The sequence below is a fragment of the Paramormyrops kingsleyae genome, chromosome 2, assembly GCF_048594095.1.
Source record: "Paramormyrops kingsleyae isolate MSU_618 chromosome 2, PKINGS_0.4, whole genome shotgun sequence".
Classification (NCBI taxonomy): Eukaryota; Metazoa; Chordata; class Actinopteri; order Osteoglossiformes; family Mormyridae; genus Paramormyrops; species Paramormyrops kingsleyae.
In genome coordinates this window covers 27,788-54,883 of record NC_132798.1, presented here as the reverse complement: position 1 = coordinate 54,883, position 27,096 = coordinate 27,788, and the positions used below count along the sequence as shown (strand labels likewise).

General features: G+C 40.0%; 1 protein-coding gene and 1 long non-coding RNA gene across 3 annotated transcripts; one reads left to right on the top strand and one right to left on the bottom strand.

Moving 5' to 3' along the window:
• The first annotated feature begins 7,116 nt into the window (after positions 1-7,116).
• LOC140587679 (uncharacterized) lies at positions 7,117-9,929 on the top strand. Its single transcript, XR_011989360.1, has 3 exons — positions 7,117-7,166; positions 7,322-7,379; positions 9,707-9,929. It is a non-coding gene; the product is annotated as an uncharacterized lncRNA (long non-coding RNA).
• A 9,292-nt stretch (positions 9,930-19,221) lies between these two features.
• On the bottom strand, positions 19,222-26,883 carry LOC140587678 (G2/M phase-specific E3 ubiquitin-protein ligase-like). 2 transcript variants are annotated; one of them, XM_072709224.1, is made up of 5 exons: positions 21,083-21,759; positions 20,726-20,854; positions 20,524-20,661; positions 19,761-19,857; positions 19,222-19,600 (listed from the first exon to the last, which is right to left on the bottom strand). In XM_072709224.1, the coding sequence occupies exons 1-5, from the start codon at positions 21,251-21,253 to the stop codon at positions 19,380-19,382; spliced, it is 756 nt and encodes a 251-aa protein (XP_072565325.1). In that variant the 5' UTR covers positions 21,254-21,759; the 3' UTR covers positions 19,222-19,379. The 2 variants fall into 2 exon arrangements, 1 of the variants encoding a protein (XP_072565325.1); XR_011989359.1 differs by lacking the exon at positions 21,083-21,759 and adding an exon at positions 26,725-26,883 and having other exon boundaries at positions 20,524-20,854.
• Between the last annotated feature and the right edge of the window lie 213 nt (positions 26,884-27,096).

Below are 27,096 nucleotides of genomic sequence, written 5' to 3'. Positions count from 1 at the left end.
GGAACTCTTCTGGGCACGTGGCTCTTAAATCGACCAATAAATACCCGTGTGCGGGTCGAGTGGCCTCTTCATAGGCATCTAGAAAAAACTTTTTCTGCCAAGGAAACATTTGCTGAGCTAAAACTTTGATTTGCATTCTGTCCCGCACATTCTTAAACAGACAATAATAAGTAGTATTTAGACCTATAGTCCTACTGTACTTGCCCTGGTGAAATACGTTCTGCACTAGGTATATGACCGAGATTTGACGGTGATGTCTGAATCTCGTGAACGCTTCTGCCACGAGTTTATTTTCGGACGCGCTGTCCATCAAATCATCGATGATTATCAAGGAGCCGGAGGGGAAACGCTCCTCATCTTCCCAGCTTTTAGGCAGCCCTTGTATAAATTCAATTTTGCTGATCCGATCACGCAATTCATCATAAAGCGGCTGATGGGAAGCGTAACACCACACAATTTTTTTAACGGCTCCCCCTATGAAACAGTGACTCTGATTTAACAGCAATTCTTTAGTAAAATAGGTTTTCCCCGAAGAACTCGCCCCGGCGATTATCGCCGTAAACGGCAATTCTAAACGGTGATCAAAGTCGACCTCTCTCACGTCGCTACCCATCATCTTCCAAAAAAACACTGATGAAACGGTAAACACTACCCTATTGTTTTAAATCCTTTCCACACACACACACACACACACACACACAAACCCAAAATGCGTGTATAAAAGTTTTTATAAAATCTTGTGATAAATGTACAAAACATTTTCGTACACAAGTTACATTTTAAAACAAATGAACATCTTTGAAAAAAACAACTTTAAAAAACATCTTACTTTCATGATACATTTTAAAAAACTTTCACTTTAAAACATCTTACTTTCATGATACATTTTAAAAAACTTTCACTTTAAAACATCTTACTTTCATGATACATTTTAAAAAAACATCTTTAGAAAAACTCATTTTAAAAAACAAATGTACATCTTACTTTGAAAAACTTTTCATTTTTAAAAAACATCTTACTATGAACATTTTAAAAAAACATCTTTGGAAAAACTTTCATTTTAAAACATCATACTATGAACATTTTTCATTTTAAAACAAATGAACATCTTTGGAAAAGCTTTTCATTTTAAAACATCTTTGAACATTTTACATTTCAGTAACCAAAAGGCAGAGTTTCCCCGCTAGTCAACAATCTGCGTTTGTCGTAGACGACCCTGACCTTTTTGTCTAGAGGCCTATTAAACAGTCGAAAACTTTTCATGTCGCGTTCGATTTTGTTGTAGTGCGTCATTATAGGGGGATCATTCCTACATCCACCGATGTAGTTTTCAATCAATCCAATCATACTGTCAAGGTTTACCTTTTGACAGGCTTCATAATTTAGAGTTATACCCTTACATTTCAACTGTGTTTTCCCATTGTTGAGTCGGTAACAGTAACTTTTTGGTCCCAGCGCACCCCACGAAGCAATGTATTCGTCGGGGGCTAATTCGGACGTGAGCTCCCCCAGGTAATTGCCTAAGGCCGGCTCATATTCACCCGGCCTGCTTATGTACACGATGCTGTCTGTGTCGTGATACAGCACCCTATGCCCCAATTTTTCCAGTTCTTTGTAAAGCATCAGCCGCCCCCACGCGGTAGTTTGACACGCTATGAATATGTTGGTCTTTCCCGGCGGCACTTTGTAGGAAGACCTGTATCGCCAGCGGATGAGGGCGACCTCGTCGTTGACAAACGCGAAGCTGGAAATCTCGTACAGCTCCGAGCATAAAAAATTAAAAAACTCCCCCGGGTCAGACACTATACATGTCTGGAGCATGTTGTTCCTCTGCGCCAGTTTACCCCACAGAGAGTTAAGCAGAAGCTTGGCCACCTGCCTCTTACCACCGTTAGACACTATCTTATCGGGCTCCAATTGGATCCCCTCGCGCTCGAGATAGTTTTCAATGTAGTCCCTGCGACCCGCGTCATCGGTCGCGTCGTCGGGGTAGCCCGAAGCCTGCTGCTTCACTTTGAGAAAGGTTTTAATGTATTCTCTAAACAGGTCGCCGCTGGTCTGGGGAAAATGCCACACTTCGTGCACCTTCACGACAGTATAGCCCCTGTCTAAAGCCAGATTGAACTCCGGAGAGACCCACACGCCGGTCAGCGCACGCTCTGCGTCAGAATGGGGGCATGCCCCCTCTTGCCTGTTGTCGATCGCGCACGTCCTGCACAGTGTAAACACGAGTTTCCCATTTGGCAGTCTGGTGGGTAGGACGGGGAAAAACAGCTCGCGCGGGGTGTTCACAGTGGCTTTGATCAGGCCAAAGTATTCATTCAGAGGTTTAAAATTTGAATGAATGATTTCCGGGTGCCCCACGGGGAATTCACATTTAGCCAGAGTGTACGGGTACAGCGACGTGAAATCCACGTAGTGGACGCGCTCTTCCCCCGTGACGTCGTAACGTAGGCGAATCGCCGACGTCCGACCCCCAAACAGCGCTTCTCGCGGCCTAAGGGGGTCAGGGGGCTGAAAGTCTGACAGGAAACTCTGCACTTGTGGGTCGTGAGTTTTAGCATGAGCCCATTCGTGTTCCCAGATGGATTCTACGTTCATATTAAACTCTTGGCGCAACACCTCGAGTTTTTCCCTTGTTTTAACGTACAGGGCACCGAAGCTCTCGCGGGTCAGGGGGCAGACATCGTGTTCATTGTTGCACTTAGGACAGCCGTGAAACTGGCAGCCTAGAAACTCGAAAGCCCATTTCTCTCCCTCTATCTCAGCGTATCCGTCTAGGTGAAAGCGCCCCACGCGCACTTCACCCCCGCGCAGCGCGTGTCGAATTTCTATGCCGCGCGTGCGGCCCACGAATTCCAGCCACTGGATCGAGACGTTGGAATAACTTTTGTATTGCCTCCTGTAATCCCAGACGTCCGGGATCGCGATCGTATCTCTGGGCAGGAAATTTGTCCTGTAAACCAGCAACGCGGCCGAAGCGATGGTCGCCGTGGAGAAGGGGTCGCAACCCGTGAGCGTTTCAAACTCCTGCAGGAAGCGCAAGCAGCCCTCTCTCAGAATCTCCACGTCGTTCTTACAGTAAGCGATCATCTCTTTGTGAAAATTAAAGGTCTGGTGCTTTACACCGTCGTACCATTGATAAAACTTGTCGCGTTCTTTGCAGGGCATTTGCTCGGGCCCATACTGATCGGGAGGAGGGTAGGGCCCCACGTAACTAAACTTTTCCATGTCTGTGAAATGATGCGGAAAATAGCCTTTTCGCATCTGAGTCGAGCACCCCATTGCATCGGGGATTTTTCTCAACGGCATGCTTAGAAAGCAGTGACTGTCGATGTACCTTTGCTCAAACACGCTGTCCAGGATGAGAATGATTTTATTCCCCTGTGACACCACACGCGGTTCCACTCCTTCCTTCACCATAGTGTTCAGTATTATGTAATTATCAAACGCCTTTCCATAGTGACTAATGAAACACGTCCCTGTATAGTAGGGCGTCCTGAAATGTCTGAGAAAGTGCAGCACGCAGTCTGGCCCCTCGGCGGTCATTGTCTCATTCTGATCGGAGATGGCGCACACGTAAACCGGGATATGGGTACCCGAGCTCTGGGATGTTTCAAAGTCAAAAAACACATATTTGGGGGGCTTTTTACTGCCCTCGCCGCTTTGGGCAACCGCTTTCCCTTTGTTAGATTTCTCGATTGGATTTAAATAGCAGAGATGTGGGGTGGATATGTCTGATTCTGCTGACTGCAACTTAGCGTCGCATATATTACATTTTACTGTTTTACACGAGTGCGGTTTTGGGTTCTCGGGACTTTGGTAGTAGTTGACCCCGCAAGCTTTGCATTTTTTGAACTTGTCACAGGGGCTAGCAATCTCACCCCTAATGGGGCAGACCCTCGGCGTACGGTGACGCTCGAAGCACATGTTATTTAAGCATCTGAGATTACACCGCTCACACACTATCCCCGGTGTGATTTCACCTTCTTTACAATTAGTCTGACAGACGCTGCAAAATTTTTTACAGCGATGAGAATGAGGCGAGTCGTACCCTTTGAAACAGCTAGTGCAAACGTAGCCGGCCCCCAAGAAGCCCTTGGCGCTTTTAATGCCGTAAAAATGCTCCTTGTGTAAAAAGAAATACACCACCCGTCTACCGTCGGTAGGTGTGGGTGTCTGGTAAATTTGGAGATTGTTTGAATAAGGTTGTTGATAATACACCACTGCTTTGCAATCAATGAATTTCTCAAAATTGATAATGTCATTCAAAGCGACTGCGTAGTCGGGGGTGAAACCCGCTTTCTCCTGTAACTCCAGGCCGAGCTTTTCACCCTCGGCGTCAGTGAGGTTTCCGTGGAGCATATGCGCCAAGTTTATGGCGAAACACGCTCTGCTGTCGTTTTGTTTAATAATAAACATGTGTTTGGCTTTTTTAGAAATTATTTCTGAAGCTAACATGGTCTGTAGTTTACGTTTGTTTCCACCGCCGTGTGGGATATTTATTACGTCTACTATTACTTCTAGGTTGGAATCGTTTAAAATCTCTTGATTAGACTGAACCAGGCGATCCAGCAGTTGTTGCAAGTCTGTCAGCTCCCCTTCCCCATACCGTACAATTTGCGACAGCTCGTCGTTTAAAAAGTCACCGCGCAGGGTGACCTGTATATAAGCTCCCCATGCGGCGTAAGGTATCGCCTCATTCACAATATTTTGAAACCCCTCGATTACATTTTCATAGTACTCGCGGAAATTGGCTTCGTTTCTAGGTCGCGGAATATTTAGAATCCGCCTAATCTGTACATTATTGAATCTGCGGCGATGCACGACCCCATCAGGCTGGTGATCCAAGTCACCACCGCCACCTTCCTGTTCAACATTTTCAAATTCCCCCAGTCCCAAGTCATTTTCAATCTCCTCTGCATCGAGAAGAAATTCTACGTCTGACAAGGCTTCCCACAATTCAGAATCCGCGGGGGACCACGCGACCTCGTCGTCGGGCAGCACCGCTTCTGCTTCAGAGCCCCTTTCATTTAACATGCTTATTAATGTCTCTAAGGACGGTAGGAAACAGGGCTCTTGGGCCCTGGACTCACCAGATGCCGCGGGTGGCGAGTCGTGTTGATAAACCGCATCATTTTCATCATTATTAGCGTTGTTGATGATGTCTATTTCATTTAATAACGCTTCGGGTATAGGCGCTGGTGGTGGTGCTGGCGAGTCGTGTTGATAAACCGCATCATTTTCATCATTATTAGCGTTGTTGATGTTGTCCATTTCATTTAATAGCGCTTCGGGTAGAGGAGGGGGTGTTGCTCCGTCCATATCTGCTGATTCAGGTCTTGCGTAGATTTTCTCTTGACCGGTCCGCGCCGTCTCTCTTGTACATAAAATAATAGAGAATACCTATTATTAGAATAAGTTATTTTTAATGAATAGCGTTTTTATCACATGTATAAAAGAAATAATATACTCACTATATGGAGTTTTCTATCCGCAGCGTCTCCCGTAGAGAAAAAAACAAACCCAAAATAGCTGAATCTCTAAAAATAAAATAATTATTTTAAGTTATTTTATTGTATGGTGTTTATCATAAAACACGCATAAAAGAAATAATATACTCACTCTATGCAGGTCCCGAGTAGTTTTCTCTTTCCAGTAGGGCAAGGCCTTGATGATGATGATACTGGGTGTGGGGTACTTGTGTCTCTTTACCAAAGGAGTGAAACCCTTCTCGGCATACTAAAAATTTCTGTGGTTGGTTACTTTTTAGGATTCTTTAAGGAGAAATATACGTCCTGTCAAGTTTTATCTGTTGTCTATTTCGATGTACGTTTTAACTGCGCAGACGGTATGGGGCGAGTCGGGGGGAAAAGACAAAATTTACTGGAATACAAAATGTCAAACTTGATGTGTGGCGGGGAGACGGGGGGAAAAGACAAAACTTCAACCAAAATTTACTGAAATACAAAGTGTCAAACTTGATGTGTGGCCCAAATTACAGTTTGACCGGGATTTGACCTATCGGGATGTACATAGGTTGCATGAGGAAAAACACAAGGCCAAACTGCTACTGCTGCAGGGGGGTGTCGGCTTTCACACACACACACACACACACACACACAGATGGTCAAACTACTGCTAAGCGTTTTTTACTGGACGTCAGACCCAGACCCTCCTCTCATTCTTAGCTCCAACTTGTTCATTCTCACAGGATTTCTTTCAGTCTCGCGCAGCACAACTCTCAGCTCTCCGGCATCGCTCTCTCCGAGTCCTTTGCGGATTATCCAAAGCCACGGGACCTTACCACGGTACTGCACCAGACACAGCATCGCTCTCTCCGAGCCCTTTTCTACAGATTCTCCAAAGCCACGGACCTTACCACGGTGGTACAGCGTACGCTCACACTCCATCAGGTAACCCACCCCACTCAGACCCAGTGTTTGGGACCTTAACGCAACAACCCCCTGCTCAGTCCCCCCCTGCTCGGCACCCGGTGGATGCAGACAAAACAACACACTCATAAGCACTCTCCTCAAATTAAAATAATAATAATTACATTATAATACATAATTAAATTATAATTAAATTATAATAATTATAATAAAAAAATAAACTATATACAAATAAACCCCTATCCCAACGCTCAACTGGCTCACAGCCAAAAAAAAATAGCCCCCCCTCCCACTACCTCATGACGTCACACCCCAGAACCGCCCATCCAGTGAACTTTTGACCTGTGACCTTTATGACCTTTGGGTCATAAATCTTTTTGAAAGAAGCGGTATTCTATCTCTCTCTTGCAACGAAGAGCTACGAGAATGATTCCTGGTCTTAGAGGAATGTCTTATGAGGAGAGGTTAGCGGAACTGAATCTGTTTAGCCTTGAGCAAAGGAGACTAAGGTATGGAAGAAAAACAGTATCATCACAATCCAACTATTTTTAGACCTTAAATTTATAACATTGAATTTTTATCCTCCAAATTTCCCTGCAAAAATATTCACCTGCAAAATTTTACCTGCAAAAGTGATGAACTTAAATGACCCAAGCCAGAGCAATCAGCACTAGATCGAGTCGAGCGGCTCTCAGCCAATTAAATTACGCTGTTTGATCACATGACACCGTTAGCCAGCAGTGTGTCTCCTGAAAAGAGAGCTGTTTAGAGGTGAGTGATTAAGTTTTTCTCCTAAATAGAGATCATTACAGAACGCCTAGTCCTACTTAAAATCCCATTCAATTTTCTTTTATTTTATCATCTACTCGAACTGAGGAAAACGTTTGACTAACTCCAATTTCCGCGCCTCCCCTGCCTGTCTGCAGAGGCAGTTTTGAATTTAGGAGCGGCAAGATGGCAGCGGCAAACCCTGGCGGTTCTCCGGTAAGTATATTGTGTTTTATCTTCAAGTTTGTCTTTTGAAACGTTAATTTTATTTAAATCCCTTGGTCACTTATAAAGTACACAGACGGGGTCTTTGCTCAACTCGTCTGAGGCGTGTCTCACTAAGCGCTACATGCTGGCATCCTGCTAACCGAGCTAACCTTTACATGCTGTGCTTTAGAAAATAGATTACTCGGTACAAAGCCATACTCCGCAGATATTGATAGATAGACGAACACTGCAAATATAATGTTGGAAACGAGAACGGCATTTGGTGAAGGGGTAAAATACACCACGATTAAAGCCATAGAGTGAATGGCTGCCATTGTTGCAGAACGGCCTGATTTAACCCTTTGGGGTCTAGGGGTAGGAAACGCACTTTCACTGACGGGCATGATCACACATTTCTTCAAATATCATAAACTTAATTCATGGCAAATAAATTATTTCTTACATATTTGTTTTGCCATTACACTCATCTTTATTTTAATATATATTGTAAATATGTCAGATTTTTAAGTTTGAAATTTGACATCAAAGTATAGACATTGCAAAATGCAGTTTGGAACACTTGCAGAAACATTATAAAAGTACATAGTAAGCAATGCTGGCAGTTTGTTTTGATCCCAGATATCTGATCACCAAAGTCTTGGCTACATGAAGATGACTAAATGGTGTAGATGCAACATTCATTTGGATAAATAAATAAGAAAAACCTAACTCATGTCACTTTCTGGCTCCTTTCATTGAATATGTAGCAACTTTCATGTGTATGAATGAACCATTGTCACCTGGGCACGTCCCCAACCCCCTTTTATGGCGCTGAAGGGGATGTATCTGGATCGCGTTTCACCGTTGCGCTGTTAATCAAATTACCATGCGAATGCGATTTGAATACGCGCTAATGCGGCTATTTATAATGTGAATAGCGATCTTCAGGTGAGAGCGGTACTACACGCCCCCGATGCAGGTAAAACAAAGTAAGATGACATGGTTTACTTTTTTGCCAATTTAACCTAGTTAAAAAAACTTTAATACTTCCGACAATGGACGTTTTGAAAAGAAGACAGATTACGGATTTAGCCAGCGTTTTTTTCATGATTATACATTAAGATTTCAGCGAGATATAAACTGAAATAGACGCGAAAAGTACGCGATGTCGCCGACGACATACTCGACCCCAGAGAGTTAATGATAAGAATGGGGAAGAGTGAAGTGAAGTGAACCAAAGCCACAAAACACGGTCAGACAAGGCGGGAATAGGGCAGTGATCTGTCCGTCAGTGTGAAGTTGGTGTGTGCTTTGGTGAACAAAAACTCGAGACCGGTAGCAGGAAGATGGGAGACTCGTGTTTCACTGGAATAGCGGTGAATTAAAACATCCTTTGTTGGGGAAATTTAGGTGTAAATGCATCCATACAGGCGAGACAGAGGCAGACCAGGCAGTGAAGAAAGCAAGGCAAACATTAGAAATATTAAAATGCAAATATAGGATTAATATAACATACAATTAGGGAAAATTTAAGGAACACAATGTAAATTATATTGTAAAGTCATTAAAACAGCACAACCTAATTAACAGGAACATGTAATTGGGTAGGATGATGAAAATAATAATAATATTAAAAAACATGTACAATATGGGCATGTATACTTGTACCCAGAATTTAACAACTATAAAGTTGTAGCATGCCAGTACCTTACCCCATTCATTATATCCACACTTTCAGAAAAGGATATGGTCAATATCTTTACAAATACTATCTGAACTTAAACAGATGAAACAAAAGTGTTTCATAAACAAAAGGGATTAAATTTGACAATATCAAATTTAATTTTCTGACCTTTTCATAAATGAAACACACCGCCAGGCAATCGGTTTTCTTTTTTTTTTTTTTTTTTTCCTTTTTTTTTCATCCATTCAGAGTATTCCTTGGGAACACTAAACTCAAAAATCAGTTCCAGCTTTCCTCAGTAAGGTTTGGTTTTGTTCTGAAAAACATTTAAATAAAAAAGATAAAATAGGAAAAAAAGAAGCTTTTTCTCTTGCGAGCTCAATTTTTAAATAAACTGTGCTATTAAAACAAAAGATGTAAGAAAAGAATAAATAAAATCCTAACCAGAAAATCAAAATACTGCAACAAATGGCATGAATTACAAAATAAACTTTTTTGAAAGAACCATAAGGAAATATGATACAAAAAAAACATTAAAATCTTATAGCCTAAGAATATTCTGTTAACGTAACTAACATTGTGTTTTTAACTCACTTTTTGTTGGTGATTTTTAAAAATCACAAAAATAATTCTACTTTTTCCTTTTTCTTAGGATCTTCTCCTACATCATATTCTTCAGAGACTGCGTTCACGTTTAGAACATTGTCTTGAACACCTTCCCCTGGATCTGGACTTTTTAGATTTCATTTGCACCCAGGAACTAGTTTTTCTACAAGCTTTGTCCGGTCAAGTTGAGGTTTGCCCTGTCCTCTTAGATGCATTATGTAGTTTACATACTCTGATAAACAGAGAAAAGGATCAAATGAATCTACATAGTGCTGTCATTCAGTTTGAGTGGGGACCTACTGGGCGACTAAGAATGGCTCTTTGAGGACTTCCGGTTATGGCCGCCGTCTAAAGCAGGCACGTTTTTACCAAGCTCCGACATTTCCTGCACTACAACCCTGTTTTAAATTGTGTATTTGATTTCTTGGGGTGCAGACTTATTCTTTTTTTTTTTTTTTTTATGAGAAGTATGCCTGGTCCAACAAAAACTACAAAGGAGAAGGGGAAAATGGTAACGCAGACAAAACTCTCTGAATTTGGGAGACCTAGCAAAGGGGCTAGCCCAACTGAGGAAGATGGCGATAGCATCGCAGCTAGCGCTGGACTGACCGAAGCGCCGACTGAAACCCCGAAGGAGCATACTAACGCTAGCAGTGAATTCATGCATATTAAGGAGGAGATTCTGAAGGCGATGTGTGAGCTCAGGTCTGAGTTCGTTGGTAAACTGGATGGCATTTTGAAGGTGGTGGAAGAAACGGCAAAACAGCTAACCGATTGCATCAATAGAGTTGGTCAAGCTGAAACGCGTCTTTCCACGTTGGAGGACGATCATTTCACATTAAAAGACATGGTTGGCAAGCTGGAACACGGACAAGGAACCCTCGAGAATAGGCTCACTAATATGGAAACGAGGTCTCGCTTGGGTAACGTCCGCCTCGTCAATCTACCCGAGGGAGCAGAGAGCCCAGACCCCTGTGCGTTTCTAGAGAGCTGGCTTCCAGATGCATTGGATATGCAACTGCGGGCGCCGATAGTGCTGGAGCAAGCCCACCGCATTGGACCAAAAAGGGGCGCGGGAGACCCCCCAAGACCCCTAATAATGAAGTTCCAGTACTACAGACAGAAGGTCGCCATGATGGAAGCTGCAAAAAAGAAGGACATTCGCTACAAGAATATCCGTGTGAGGCTTCACCAAGACTTTGCTGCTGAGGTATACAAAAAGAGGAAGCAATATGGCTCTGTGCGCAAACAACTGTGGGAGCTGGGACTGAGACATGGCATAAGATCGCCGTCTACAATGCTGGTGACGTACAGAGGTGAAACACTGACCTTCAACAAGCCATCAGACGTCGAGGTTTTCATACGCAAGGTTAAAGAATGAAGATCTGATTAAAAGTTTGGAATTATGTCCAACTGATATATCTGTTTTATGCTCGTGGTAGCCATTTTATTTCTTGCCTTATCCAGATAAACAAGCTGCATTTATATAGTAGTTCAAGCTAGCTTCACTGTTTTATTTCGCGGGTCAGGCGACTGTTACGAACAACCTGTAATATTTATTTAGATAAATCCTTTTATAACTTTTTTAGTTGACTATCTTCAAATCTGTGCGACCAGTATACTGAACAGGTGACCATTATTTTATACGGAGTAGGTAAGCGTTAGGATTATTCCAGTTTTTTTTTTCTCTCTTCTCTGTTTCTGCGAACCATAACAACAAGGGTGATCGATCTTGGATCTGTCCCTAAGGGTTAAAGGAGGTTAACATAATTGGGGGGTATAACCACCTAGTGTGGAGGAAGGGGTTGTTTTTTGTTTTTGAAGTTCAGCCAGTTCGTGGCATTATGGTTTTGTGGTTACCCTTGCCTAATCAAACAGCTTACTGGAATTACATTTCCTATTTTTTTGTTCAATGTCACAGAGTGTGAAGCTTAAATTTATGTCCTGGAATTGTAGGGGTTTACAGAAAATTAGAAAGATTAAACAAGTTATGAATAAATTAAAGGATTCTGATGCAAAGATCATATTTCTACAGGAGACTCATACTGTTAGAGAACATCATGTTAAAATAAGTAGAAGATGGCAGGGGACTGTTTACGCAGCCTCATTTAATTCACAGGCGCGCGGAGTTATGACTCTTATCCATTGCTCAGTTCCTTTCCAAGTGTCAAACACAATTGAAGATAAATGTGGCAGGTATTTAATCTTACAAGGTTCATTAATTGTAATTAGTTTTGAATCTTGTAAATGTTTATGGTCCGAATGTGGACGATCCAACCTTTTTCACTGACTTTTTTTTTGACTCTTTCTTCCCTCCCAGGGGCATACTTAATTGCAGGGGATTGGAACTGTACCTTGGATCCGACCAAGGACCGTTCCACAGGGGTTGATCAAATGCATAATAAAAGTAGGACAACCATTAAACACTTTTTGAAGGAGCTCAATTTAATTGACGTGTGGAGACATTTTAAGCAGGACGAAACTGCGTATTCCTGTTACTCTGGAGTATATAAAACTTTTTCTCGAATTGATTACTTTCTGATCTCAGCTACACTAATTTCTAAAATAGATAACTGCTTTTATGATGCTATATTGCTATCTGATCACGGACCGTGCGGTTTTACTTATACAGACAAGGCTCTGGCAAGGGACCCACCCAGATGCAGTCTAAATCCAAAATGGTTATTAGATGATAATTTCGTAAAATATATTGGGGAGGTAATAGATCATTATTTTAAGGATAACACAACCGAAACAACAGCTGCAATCAAATGGGATGCCTTTAAGGCTGTTTTGAGGGGATATATTATAAGTTATACGTCATCCAAATCTAGAGATTATCATAAGAAGAGATTACAACTGGAATTGAAAATAAAAAACCTTCAGAATATGGTAATTAACAACTACACAATTACTACGGAAAAGGAATTATTAACTCTAAAGGCTGAATATAATAAAATGTCAGCTGATAGGGCAGCCGCTGATATTATTAGACTTAATCAGACCTTTTATGAGCACGGAGAGAAATCTGGGAAATTATTAGCATGGCAAATCAAACAATTGGAATCAAGGAAAGCAATAACTTCAATTAATAAAAGTAATGAAATAATAGTGACCGACCCTGTTGAGATTAACAAAGAGTTTAGAGAATTTTATGAAAAATTATATGACTCAGAGATACATAATAATCCCAATGTTCAAAATATGTTCTTGGATAACCTGGAAATTCCGCAAATTCCGAGTGATTTTGTGGAAATATTAGAAGCTGATTTAAAAGAAATGGAAATTGACAAGGCCATAGATACTATGAGGGCAAATAAGGCACCAGGCCCTGATGGTCTTCCAATAGACTTGTATAAAAAATTTAAATATAAATTGCTTAAACCCCTTTTAGAAATGTTTCTGGAAGCCTTTCAATGTGGGAATCTCCCAACATCAATGACGGCAGCGCTGATAACACTGCTGCCAAAACCTGGAAAACCAAATAATTGTTGCGGAAACATGAGACCAATTAGCCTATTGAATGCTGATTTAAAAATTTTATGCAAAATTTTAGCAAGGCGGCTTCAGGAGACTTTACCTTATGTAATACACAGGGACCAAAATGGATTTATCCTTGGACGACTGGGGTTTCATAATGTTAGGAGAGTTCTTAACATTATTCAGGGTCTGGAGGAAACCTCAGGTAAGGCTCTTTTATCTTTGGATGCCGAAAAGGCATTCGACAGGGTGGAGTGGCCTTACCTTTTCAGTGTCTTGGAACGATTTGGATTTGGGAATAATTTCATAAAATGGGTTAGGTTACTGTATTCAAACGCTAAAATTATAACAAATAAGAACATCTCACAGCCGATAAAAATAAAAAGGGGATGTCGTCAGGGCTGCCCTCTCTCGCCTCTTTTGTTTACTCTAGCAATTGAACCTCTGGCAATAGCCATAAGGAATAATGCAGCGATAAATGGAATATACCTTAACGGTGAGCATAAGGTTGCACTATACGCTGACGATGTTATCTTGTTTGTTTCACACCTGAGTGAGACTATTCCAATTATTTTAGAGCTGATTAGCACATTTAGTAAAATCTCAGGTTATACGATAAATAATACAAAATCCTCTATTTTACTGCTTAATGAGAGAGAAGCTGAAAAACCAGCTCCACAAGTTTCATCCTTTAAAGTCGTGGAGCATTTCACATACTTAGGGATAGAAATTAGGCGCAAGTTAAACTCGATTGTTAGAACTAATTATGAATCTCTAATGAATGACGTAACAGGCCTAGTAGACAGGTGGATGCCCTTGCCATTGTCCTTGATTGGCAGAATCAATGTCATAAAAAAGACTATACTCCCTAAAATATTATATATTTTTCAGAATGTGCCTTTACCACCACCTGATGATTTTTTCCGTAGGATTAAGAAGATGTTTATTGGATTTATATGGAAAAATGCTAAAGCTAGGATTCGATTGTCTTTGTTACACATGCCATATAGTAGGGGTGGCTTAAAATGTCCTAATATAGTTTGGTATTATTGGGCAACTCAATTAAGGTCAATTAAATTTTATTTCGAAACAGGAGATTCCCCACAGTGGAGGGAAATGGAGTCAGGGGGTCTAAATTTGCCATTACCACAATATCTATACTCTGATAGTATTTCTAACCTAACAAAGAAAAGCAAAAATCCAATCGTTAAAAATATGATTCGAATTTGGTCTAAGGTTCGGAAGTATTTAAAGGAGCCCAATAACTTATCTATATACACTCCAATTTGGGGTAATCAGCATTTTGTTCCAGGAAGAGCAGACACCATTTTCCAGCAGTGGGCGCTAAAAGGGCTAAAGACAATGCAAGACCTGTATAAACCAAATTCTGATACATTAATGTCCTTTGATGAATTAACATTAATGTATAATATAAATAAAAAATATTTCTTCAAATTTCTTCAGCTTAGAAGCTTTGTCAGAGCAAATCGGGCGAAACTGACCAAACCCCCAAAAACTGTTTTGGAAAAAGTTCTCTCTAAGACTAGCCAAAACAAAGGAGCTATATCAGAACTATATAGTTTATTATTATCCAACTCTCCTGAAAATTCAAACTCTAAATTGAGGGCATGGAACGAAGATCTCGCGACAACTATTTCAAAAGAGGATTGGGAATATGCGTGTCGCGAAGCACATAGGCAACTGGTTAATACTCGATTCAGGCTCCTCCAATACAAGTGGCTCATGAGAATTTACATGACGCCAGAAAAACTGAACAGATACAATCGAAATGTACCTGATATTTGTACAAAATGCACTGATTCTAAAGGAACGTTGCTTCATTGTATGTGGCAATGCCCTGAGGTTGAAGTATTTTGGGAAGAGGTTAGAAGAGCAATAGAGAAAATTACTTCAAAAGACATTCCAAAAAATTCTATGCTTCTTATTTTAGGCATTTACCCCAAAAAGCACGACTTCACAAAGAATGATCGAACAATGATAAACATGTGCCTACTGCAGGCCAAAAGACTAATTGCAATAAAATGGAAGGAGATGCACAGGCCTACACTGGCACATTGGGTGAGACAGATGCTCTTGGTGTTTCCTTTGGAGAGAATTACTTATTTTAGGAAAGGAAAACTGCCATTATTTGAGAAAATGTGGGGATCTTTTAAAAACTTTGTGGGAAATTCCTACTTCGAGGACAAATGAGAACTCATTTTAAACACAACTGTAAACCGACATATCTATTACCTCTGAGATATATACGTTAATGTAGCTGGCTGTATAGTTTATAACAAACTGAAGAATGTTTTTCTTGGCAAGGTTTTCTTTTTCTTTTTTTTTGTTATTTTGTCTCTGTACAATGTTTTGTTCATCTACGTTTGGGAGACATGGTTATGTACAGTTAACCAACAAATGGTCTGTAATTGGGATGTACTGTATTTATATAAAACAATAAATATATTGTTGAAAAAAAAAAAAAAGAATGGCTCTTTCCCCCCATCATCTTAACAGCCTTCTGGAACTGAACTTGTCCATCCCAGCCATTGCTAAAATTTTGGGAATGTCCAGAAGCACAGTATTCCGACGCATGAATGAGTTCAATCTTTCAGTCAAAGCACTCTATAGCAGCCTGTCAGATGAAGAGTTGGACCAATGCATTACAGACATAAAATCCAGGCAGCCTCACGCTGGATACCGGATGGTGAAAGCACTTCTTCAGGCCAGAGGACACAGAATCCACTACCAAAGGGTTCGAAGTTCTATGCACCGTGTTGACACAGCTGGTGTTGTGTCAAGGATGGTTTCCTTGGGATGCATTGCTCGACGTGCTTATTCCGTCCCAGGACCACAGTCTCTAATGCATATTGACACAAACCATAAACTGATATGGTAAATTATTTGATCTTTTGAAGTGAACGATATTCCTGAATTTTTTCAGCTGCAAATGTTCATAACTGTATTTTATCTTACTCATTACTATATTTGCATCTGGACAGACATAAATTACATCTTGCATTGCTTACATTTAAACACTTCAAAGTGATAATTCAAAAAAAGATAAAAAATATTTTGTTTTCCCGATTCAGCTATAACATTGTGATCTTTGGAGGTATTGATGGCTTTTCTCGTAAGGTAAGTTTAGTTTAGTAAGTAAATCAAATGCAATATTTACATGGAAGTTGCTCATTGTTCTTTTTCCTCTAAAGATTATGTATCTCGGTGCTGCTTCCAACAATCTGGCATCAACAACAATGGCATTCTTCCAAAAATCAGTCGAGAAGTTTGGTTTTCCTCTCAGGTAATAAGTGATGCATTTAATTCTGGGTTAGGTCTTCTCTTACATACCTTTGTAAGACTACCTGTGGATATTTCATTAAAAGTTGTTTAAGATGACTATAACTTCCCTCCAAAAAAAATATATATATATATATACCTCAAATGTTTCTTATAGTGACTTGGGGATATTTAAGAATTAAAAAAAAAAATTAATTCAACACTTTTACCAAGCAGTGCTGTTATGTAATTGGATACAAGGGGTGAGAGAGTAATATTTTCCCTCCTTATTTGTAACTCCCTGACATTACAAGGGTAATCATTTTATGATGTCTGGTTCAGTGTCACACCAGGATTTCAAATACAATATCATCAATAAGAATTAGTATTATCATTTCAGAATTTTAGGTAACCAATTTTAAATGCCATAGACTACTTATTTGATTAATTTGATGTACATGTTTTTGCTAAAATATTCTTTAAAATTGTCTTTTTACACAGATCATAATGATACAAAATGGCACTTGTGTAATATCCCTACAAATTGAATAAATCTAAATAATTACTATCCTGAAAAATGTTTTAACAGCTGTATTAAATTAAACTTCATACTGACACATGCTGGAAAGTGCATTCATGAGACAATTTTTTGATGCATTCCAGAGCAGTAGCAATCAAAGATTAGAAGGATTTTTACATTTTTTAAAAAAAAAACTTTAAGGGATATGTTGTTCTTTATTATCAAATCTAAGTTTGTTTAAAGCATTGAATGTTTTGGGGTACTTTTCTTTGTTTTCAGGGTTCGTGGCAACCACGGAGGGGAAAATGTGGAGGTTGCACGGCTGATGTTTACTGTTCGTGGCACAGGAAGAGGCAGTTTTATTTCAGGAAAGAGTGTACACAATCAAAGGTTTGTTCTCATAAAATACTGTCAACCTCAAATGTTTCTGACATAAGATGGAAGGTGTTGCAGCTTTATTTCCATTATTTAAAAATACATAAACATTTAAAGGGTAAATTTTATAGTAAAATGTCTTTAGAGAACAGTGCCCTATCCAACAGGATATACTGTCTCATATGTGTCAGGTGTTTTTTTTTTTTCCAATTTCCATTATTTACCCCTCAAGGAAGAAAATATTGGACAGGTCCTACAAACCCCAAAGAGCCTTCAGGACTCTGCCCTATTTATTATTTTTTTTTAGTTATTCACGCACCTTTTCCAGTCTGTTCCTTCCCTGAGTGTTCATTCTGTGTTAATGGTCTGGTTGTCATCTCATGTAGGGGTTAGAAACGAGCAGGGAATTTCTCATACACACAACGAAAGGCCATACCTAATTTAATATTTTTTATATATTATTTCAGAATAGAGCGACTGTGGAGAGATCTCTGGGTGGCAGTTACATGCATCTACTACGATGTTATTCACAACCTTGAGGAAGAGGGCCTTCTGGACATTTCAAATGCTGCACACCTCTTTTGCTGCCATTATGTCTTTCTTCCTCGACTGGAGGATGATTTGAATACATTTTGCAGTGGATGGGACAACCATCCATTGCGAACAGAAAACAACATGAGTCCCAACAAGCTGTGGGAGTTGGGTCACAGATATCACCCTGTTCCTGTTCCAGAAAACACACAGGTAAAGGTGCACATTTTTAGTACTCATTGATTCCTATATACAATTATTCTTTCCTAATTTTGTTTGTTCGTTGCAGGGCTTCCAGATTCCAGACATTGACTGGGAGGACAGTGGCCTAGCTTGCCATAACCATTCAAGCACTGTTGTTCCGAACACTGACTCCCCATTCACAGAAGAACAAATGACAACTTTACAGGGCGTTGTTAATCCAAGAGCGGCATCCCAGTCCTTTGGTGCTGACGTCTACATCATGGCTGTTCAGTTTTGTCAGCAATTCATTTAGAATAGTGTTGGGGAGCAACAGAAATGTAAATACAATGTAAATGCTTTTATTTCTAATCTTCTCATGTTATTGCAATCTATTAGAACAAATTGATCCCAAACTGAACTCTTCAACTAGTGTTTCCTGCCCCATGTTTCTCCAATCAGTTTCTCTCTAATAATTAACACCCCTATGTGTAACCTGATCTGTAGCAAAACTCTGGTATAAATAAAGGTGTAAAGGAAGCCAACCCTTGCAAGTAAATCTGTGTCAGTGTGTCTCACTTCAAGGTGAACAGATAACTCAGATCTGAATCCACCTAACAAATAGAAAAGCTACATACAGTTGCAAGAAAAAGTTTGTGAATCTTGTTGAATTTAATGGATTTCTGCACAATTTGGTCTTGAAATGTAATCTGATCTTCATCACGGACATCTGGACAATCAGTGTGCTTAAACTAAACCAACTGAAAGAATTTCCATGGTGTTTTCAATAACATAATTGCGTGGTTTCACTTTAAGCAGTTCTGATTATTGTTGTGACTTTGAGGATCAGATCCTATTTCATGACCAAATTGTGTAGAAATGAGATTCCACAGGGTTCACCAACTGTTTCAAACTAAACTTCGCTATAAGTAACAATTTTAAAGCAAAGCTTCGTAATGTAAATACTGAAGAATTAGAGGGAAATTACAAATGTTGATTAACTCAGAAAAATTCTAAATAGAAACTGCTTGTTCGTTTGAATGTTGTTTTAAAACAATATTTGACTGAAGGCTGATGGTAGGAATGTTTCAAAATTAAAACAGCACAGTAAGTCAATCTTGTCCTTTATTTTGATCAAGATGAAAGTTTACCTTGTCACTGACATCTTACATGCAAGACATTATCTTTAACAGTTTTCAGAACTACTTAAAAGGATTTTCAACCGAGAACTGAACCAAGAACCGATGTTGCCTGCACAGAGTAAATAGCAGAGAGGCCCAGTAGATGTGAACATTTATTTTCCAAAATCTTGAACAGAGACTTCTACACCACTACCTTGCATTATGGGAATGACTCAAATGAGTCCAAACCCTGAGTGGCAGGTTTCAGAGCAGGCAATGAGGTCTTCCTTAAAAGTTAAATAGTCCTTGTAGTGGTATGGAATGCGCAAGGTCTCATAGCAGGTGGCAGCAGTTGGATGTCTGCCATCTACTAGCTCCACTGTGAGACTTTTTGGCACAATCTCCCATCCAGTCCAGAATTTTAGGAGGAGATTTGTCAGCTCACTTGGTGTTGCTGTGAAGAAAAAGAAAGTGTTTAGTTAAGCATTGAGCGTTGAAATAAATGAGGTTTAACAACCTCAAAGATATCCAAATAAAATATTTTTAACATTGCAATAATATTGGCTCTGATCAGCTCATAGTGGTATTCCCCTCCTGCAAAATGGCAAACCTACCATTTAGAATAAAATGCCTCATGTAGCCTATGATTCTGCATTTAGTTTGAAGAGGACAGTCATCATCTTCAGGCCACACAATTCGCTGTAGAAGGACCTGTAACAGAACATCCATAAAATATACCCTACAAAAATACTGCTGCACTTTGTGAAACCAAATAATGTCTTGCTCACCATAACTTAGTAACTGAAATAAAGTAGTAACAGTTTCTATAATAATCCATGTTTTGTGCTTTTTGTGTTCACTTGGATCCCCAAACCTCTACATAGTTGACTATTTTAAAAGAAGAAACTGTCTCAAACAAAATGAAAATGGCTAAATCTATAATTAGAAGATGTGTATTACCAAAGAATTACTAATATATTTTAGTCATTATGTCTGTTTATTATATTTACATCTCACTTCAGATCTACAGAATCATTTTCTATATGTAAATCAGGCTTTTGAAGCAGTTTTTGCAGCAGTTTTATTTTTACAAGACTATAAAGACAAACTGCAGTAAAGATGTATGGTCCACAAGTTGCGTCCACAAGAATATGCTCGTTTTTAGTATTTGTGCATTTTATTTGTAAAAATGAATACAGTTTATGGTATTTTTATTATTTGATACATAATTCTTGGTAAGTGCCAAATTAAAATTTCAATGTTTTTTACATTTTGTAGAATGACTCAAGTCTTCATAGTTTGCTTTGGACTACATTTTCTACAACACACAGTAAAATGTTATTAATGAATACAGTATTTTAGGAGCACAAAATTTACCTCAGGGTTCACAGCAGCCAACTCTTGTGGAAAGAGTAAGGGCACCGTGTCAGGTCGCCGGGTCAGCAGGGTCCACATAGGGGTTTCTTTAAGTCCCCTTCTCAGCTGTTTTATTGACCTCGTCACTCTCCCAATGACCTATGAAAAAAAGTTAACTAAACAGTAACATAGAAATATTTTACTTACTTTTCAATTCACTCACAGAATGGAGTAATAATTTCTCAAACAGCCATCTCCTGTTGTTCTCTGTCAAGGGAGGGAGGTCCCATGCATATGCCAGATCCTGAACACGTTTTCTCTCTTCATCCGACAGCTTTGATTGCCCTTGAAGCTGTAACCCATAAGACAGTAATTCAGACAGAAAAAGAGAACTATAAATTCCTAATTCCTCATACATAAAAAAATGTAACAAAAGACAAGTTTATAGTCTCAGACCATGTCTCAATGGCATAGTTTTTGATCTAGAACAATTTTAAAGGATTAGTCTAGGTTAGACTTATGTTCATCACTCACAAGGGGCAATGTATAAACATTCCCTCATTTAAACGTAAAAACCTACAAGCTGAATTGTCCCTCTCAGGTCTAGGTCTGGACAGTCCTCGGGTGTAACTGTGGCAGTTTCAGGAGTACCACCAAGTAGGACGTGCACAACGGCTGGGCTAAGTCCAGATAGGCATGGGCCTCCATGAATAAAGGAGTGCCCTACCATTCTCCCTGCCATAAGGAACATATCACTTTCCACAAGAAAGTGAGATGCTGATGGTATGTAATGGCCTGGCTCTCCCTCAAAAAGTGGAGTAACACTTCTTTACACAGCGTGTAGTTAGAGTATGGAATAGTCTTCCTGCTAGTGTAGTGGAAGCTAAAACCATGGGTTCCTTTAAATCAGAGCTAGATAAGATTTTAACAACTCTGAGCTATTAGTTAAGTTCTCCCCAAACGAGCTTGATGGGCCGAATGGCCTCCTCTCGTTTGTAAATTTCTTATGTTCTTATGTTCTTACTGCTTTACAGATTTCCTAAGTTAAAGAACACATTTGACATCCCTAACCCCACACTTGCTAAGTGAAAGTACTGATTTTTTCATTAGGCTGACCAAGCCATATTTTAAGTAACAGCCACAACATCACATTTATTTTTCTAATCTCACACTATAACTTGTCCTTGCCAGATTTGCTAAGTGGAAGTACGCATTTCATCATTAGGCTAACCTTAAACCATATTTGCCAAGTGTAATTTCCAAGGTTTATAGTCATTACAGCTGTTAAACATTGTTGTCTTGCACTTTGCTTCAGATACTTAGACATCACAGCCTTTAAATATTTAATCTGTAGATGTCCAGTCATAAATTTTAAACCTTGCATTTCTGGACTTTCACGCCTTACATATGTAGACGTTGACCTGACGGAACATCATCATGGAAGTGGTAATGTGTAAGCGGTTTGGTGATAAAGTGTGGAAACGACAAACTGAGACACTACAGCTTTTAAACGGTTAATTTCTGTTGGGTCATCTTTTAGCACAAAAGCCATAATTTCAGTGATTGGTTGTAGTTTACACATATATTCCCTCTCACACCACCAGGGGCAGCATCTTGAGTCGTGGCCAGAAGATCACGGTGCTTTCTGGATCTTAAACATATCCCTCTTGTCACCACTGGGGGCACCACTTGCTCCATCAGTAGGGGCGCTTTTGAGTCACGGCCAGGATGTCATGGTGCTTTTCTCTTACACATATAGTGATATTACACATATCCCTCCTCTCACCACTGGGGGCGCCAGTGCTGCATCAGAAGGGTTTGCTTTTGAGCTGCAATGGGCTTTTGAACTTGCCAAAGTACCCAATGCAATTGAACTGGGGACCTGAATGACTTTTAGCTTCAAACAAACATGAGGGGGCATCACGGCTGAGCCGTATGAGCTAGTGATCTGAAATTTGTCATGGACATGTATCACTGTTGTCATGGGTGCAGACCTGGCAGAAGTAAAATTATTTACTTTAAAAGTCAAGTTATTTCAAGCATTGCAATTACAGATTTGTCTAGTCTCAATATTATTCGTCTCTGGCAGCAGCAGGCTTTCAGTTCAGTTCACTGTTGTCTAGGCAACAGCAAGTCTAATCTGGGCAAATTGATACAAAAAAGTAACATTCTATGAAGCGAGGGTGTGGCGCTGCAAGTAATATAATGCCTTAGTGTAGGCTTGACAGAAACAGCCTGGTAAACTTTAAAAAGTCCACACAGGAGAAAGCTAGAAGGATGATTAAAAATGCATGTCAAAGCACACACTACACATTAACACTAGAAGCGCCGCACTGGTTTGACCTACTTAAAGCGCGGTTTAAGTAGGTTTAACTTAAAGTTTTTAGACAGGGACACTGTTACTGACACATAATGATTGCTAGATGGCGCCTCTTGCACTAAGAAAATAATTTGGTTATAAGATCAGAGTGCGTTCGGCCAGTGAGCCATTCATTTCTATGTCGATAGTCTCCCAGTCGAATGAGAAAATAATCTGAAAAAGACTAGTTTCATAGTATTTGTTTTTAGTCTTTATTTTATGTCTTCGATAATGTGAAGGTTTGTCAGAATTTTTTTTGTATTCAGATTCACCCACTTCAGAGAACTTTGAGGAAATTGGATGAAGAAATTTATTTAGGCATTATACTGAATAATCTACAGGGTGGGCCATTTATATGGATACACCTTAATAAAATGGGAATGGTTGGTGATATTAACTTCCTGTTTGTGGCACATTAGTATATGTGAGGGGGAAAACTTTTCAAGATGGGTGGTGACCATGGTGGCCATTTTGAAGTCGGCCATTTTGGATCCAACTTTTGTTTTTTCAATAGGAATAGGGTCATGTGACACATCAAACTTATTGGGAATGTCATAAGAAAAACAATGGTGTGCTTGGTTTTAACATGGCTTTATTCTTTCATGAGTTATTTACAAGTTTCTCTTTGTTTACAGCCATTGACATGTCGCAGAGGTTAACACGTGAGGAGCGGATAGAAATCGTGTTGATGTCTGGTGAACGCAGTAACTGGGTCATTGCAGCAGATTTCAATGCAAGACACCCTACGAGACCACCCATCTCCCATGCTACAGTTAGCAAACTGCTTGCTAAGTTTCGTGAAACTGGTTCAGTGTTGGATTTGGCAAAATGTGGACGCATGAAAACTGTCACTAATGAAGAAACATCAGTGGCTGTCATAGCTTCATTCAGCAAGAGCCCACAACGTAGCACTCGCCGCATGTCACTGGAGAGTGGCATTAGTCGAACATCCCTTCAGCGGATATTAGCTACTCACAAATGGCACCCTTACAAACTGCAGCTATTGCAGCATCTCAACGAGGATGACCCAGATCGCCTCACTGAATTTTCATAATGGGCAAAACAAAAATTGGAACAGGACCCTCAGTTTACGCAGAAGAATTTGTTCAGTGATGAGGCAAACTTTTATGTCAATGGTGAAGTTAAACAAAACCACCGCTATTGGTCTGACACTAACCCACATTGGATAGATCTCTCCAAGACTGCTGGAAGAAAAAAATTGATGGTATGGTGTGGTATATGGGGTACAAAGATAGTGGGGCCATTCTTCATCAATGGAAACCTCAAGGCCACTGGATATGCGAAATTGCTACATGATGATGTGTTTCCCTCTTTATGCACTGAGGCTGGCACGTTCCCTGAGTTTTTCCAGCAAGATGGTGCACCACCACATTATGGGTGTCAGGTCCGAGCATTCCTAGATGAACAGTTTCCTGGAAAGTGGATTGGTCGTCGTGGGCCAGTTGAATGGCCCCCAAGGTCTCCCGATCTGACCCCCTTAGACTTTTATCTTTGTGGTCATCTGAAGGCAATTGTCTATGCTGTGAAGATATGAGATGTGCAGCACCTGAAACTACGGATACTGGAAGCCTGTGCTAGCATTTCTCCTGCGGTGTTGCTATCAGTGTGTGAAGAGTGGGAGAAGAGGGTTGCATTGACAATCCAACACAATGGGCAGCACATTGAACACATTTTATACGTGGTCAGAAACTTGTAAATAACTCATGAAAGAATAGTCACGTCAAAACCAAGCACACAATTGTTTTTCTTGTGACATTCCCAATAAGTTTGATGTGTCACATGACCCTCTTCCTATTGAAAAAACAAAAGTTGGATCCAAAATGGCCGACTTCAAAATGGCCACCATGGTCACCACCCATCTTGAAAAGTTTTCCCCCTCACATATACTAATGTGCCACAAACAGGAAGTTAATATCACCAACCATTACCATTTTATTAAGGTGTATCCATATAAATGGCCCACCCTGTATTGTTGTTTGTAATTAAAATAGTCCAATATTTTAAATTTTCTATTGTAGTAATAAACATCCCTGGTCAATTCTGTGTTGTCCATCTGTTTAGGGGTCGGAATGAAGGTGAGTCCCTTCTCTAGAAGGTCCCTTTCCTCCGAAGTAAGTACAAATGTTTTTGATAGATTAAAAATATTACTGGGGTGCAGTGTTGTAGATAGACACGTCTCCACCCTTAATAGTTTGCTATTCACTCCAGAATTAAAAAATTTGCGTAGCTGTATCTCTAGTCCAGTGGATTGGTCCCTAGGGTCCACTTTAAAACGCAACCGATTTAATTCCAGCAATGACGAACCATGTGACTCAATGTATTTATTGACTTCCCTTAAATTGTTTTGATGTTGTAGAGGTATAAGATCAGAGAAATAAATAATTAGAGTATAGATAGAGGCATTAGGAAAGATTTTATGAGCTACCCTCCATAAGGCCTGTAATTGTTTTATTGCTGTTTTGTAGGGATCCTGTTCCCGATTGTTTAAACCAACTGATAGAACTACCTTTTGTACTGATGGCTGGGGGGGTAGTTTTTGTAGTACCGTGGCGATATGGCTAAACTTGGCCCCAGGAAAGCTATCTACCTGTACTTGAGGATCATTGATGGAAGGTATTCAGCTTAGATTTAAGTCCCCTATAAACAAAATAGGTTTATGAACCTTAAGGGACCATTCCACATTTTTTCTATCTGTGTTGTGATGTCTATATGGTTTACAAACTGTCTCACTAATGAGATCTTTAAACTCCTCCTCCGAAGTAATGGAGGAGGTCGGAGATGGTAATTTAGGAAATTGTGTGATGTGATTCTCAACTCCTATTTAAGGGGGGAGTTGAGGTGTATGTATATTGATATTGATGATGTGTATGTATAATGTTGAGGGGGGAGCTCAGAGTGGGCCAGAGCAATGGGAGAAACTCCCTTCTGCTGCCCGCACATCATTTTATTCCCCCCTAGGTGTGTCTGCTCCTCCAGAGAGTTACCTTCTGGGGTACAGGGACCTATGGAAGAAGAGTCCTGTAGGTGAGTATGGGAAATCTGAGTGTGATTGGGACTAATAAACGAGGTACCACTAACATTCTGTGGAATATGGTGTACCTCAGCCTGAACCTGTAGCTGTCTAGGGCGACAGCTAGAGCCTAGTGAAACACGAGGCTTGGACGGTTCAATTTTATTGCCAGTGTTTTGTGATTTAGAATGAGATTGAGTAAAAGTAGGCAGAGAGACCACTTTCCTAGGGCCAATCCCACCATTATTGGTAGTTGTGTGGGGAGGGGGGGTGTTTTTGAATCTAATTTAGTCTTTATAGTTTGTTCTGTAAGTTTTAAAGTATTAGGCCTCAGTTTATTTCTGTACCTATTCTATGCCCATTTATGGGCCACTTCCCATTCAACCTCCCTCCACCTGTCCAGTTTGGACACTAGATTTAGTTTATTCTGTACATAGTGTTCCAGCAGGATATTCATATTAGTCTGCATCCAGGAGAGGGTGTTATCCATTAACCTATTACAGGTAATTTCTGTGGGCATAGCTGGTTTTATAAACTGGGCTAGTTTAATGGCCTGTTTAAGCATCCCTGGTGGGAATACATTATTCTGAAGCTTCTGTTCAACTATTGTAAGATGATGGGTAATTTGTATAAATTTAAAATATATTTTAGTGGTGTTTTTGTCAAAAGTATCAGCCTTAGTTACCCTGTTGTAATGTTGAGCACTAGGTTCCATATTTTGGGCCTGTTCAAGATCCACCAGAACAGAGAATCTATTTTGAGTAGTACACATAATCAAACAATAAACAAGCCACCTACTAAAAGGACCGGAAAGAAATCAAAAGGATCTCACCACTGTAATGTGATATATCCCAAGATAGTAGTCTCAAAGTCCTTGAGGTTGTATCCAGATGGATGAACAGGCTCTGGGGGTGCTGTGTCCAGCTGCAGGAGGCCTCAGGCCGAGGCCCTCATCCCCGGATCCTGCAATTTCCTTTGTTCCTGAAAACAAGCTGGTGGATCCTCCAGTGAGTCTGCACTTAGTAGTCCATTTAGTCCTTTGAGATATTGTGTTATCCCCGTTGTAGTTTAGTAGCAGCAGATGTTGATTTCTGTCTGGCCCACTTGGATTGTTGGTAAAAAATTAATCTTTATTAAAATAACCAAAATAAAAGTTCTTCCAAAGGGAGGGTTTTTAATTTTCCATAAAATCACAAATTAAACA

Excerpts from the sequence above, each read along its gene's own strand:
- LOC140587678 (XM_072709224.1), bottom strand. The coding sequence starts at position 21,253 with ATGTTCCTTATGGCAGGGAGAATGGTAGGGCACTCCTTTATTCATGGA. Across the intron at positions 20,662-20,725 it reads AGAAATTATTACTCCATTCT|GTCATTGGGAGAGTGACGAG; the intron begins GTGAGTGAATTG and ends TTTTTTTCATAG. Across the intron at positions 19,601-19,760 it reads GAGGCATTTTATTCTAAATG|CAACACCAAGTGAGCTGACA; the intron begins GTAGGTTTGCCA and ends TTTTCTTCACAG.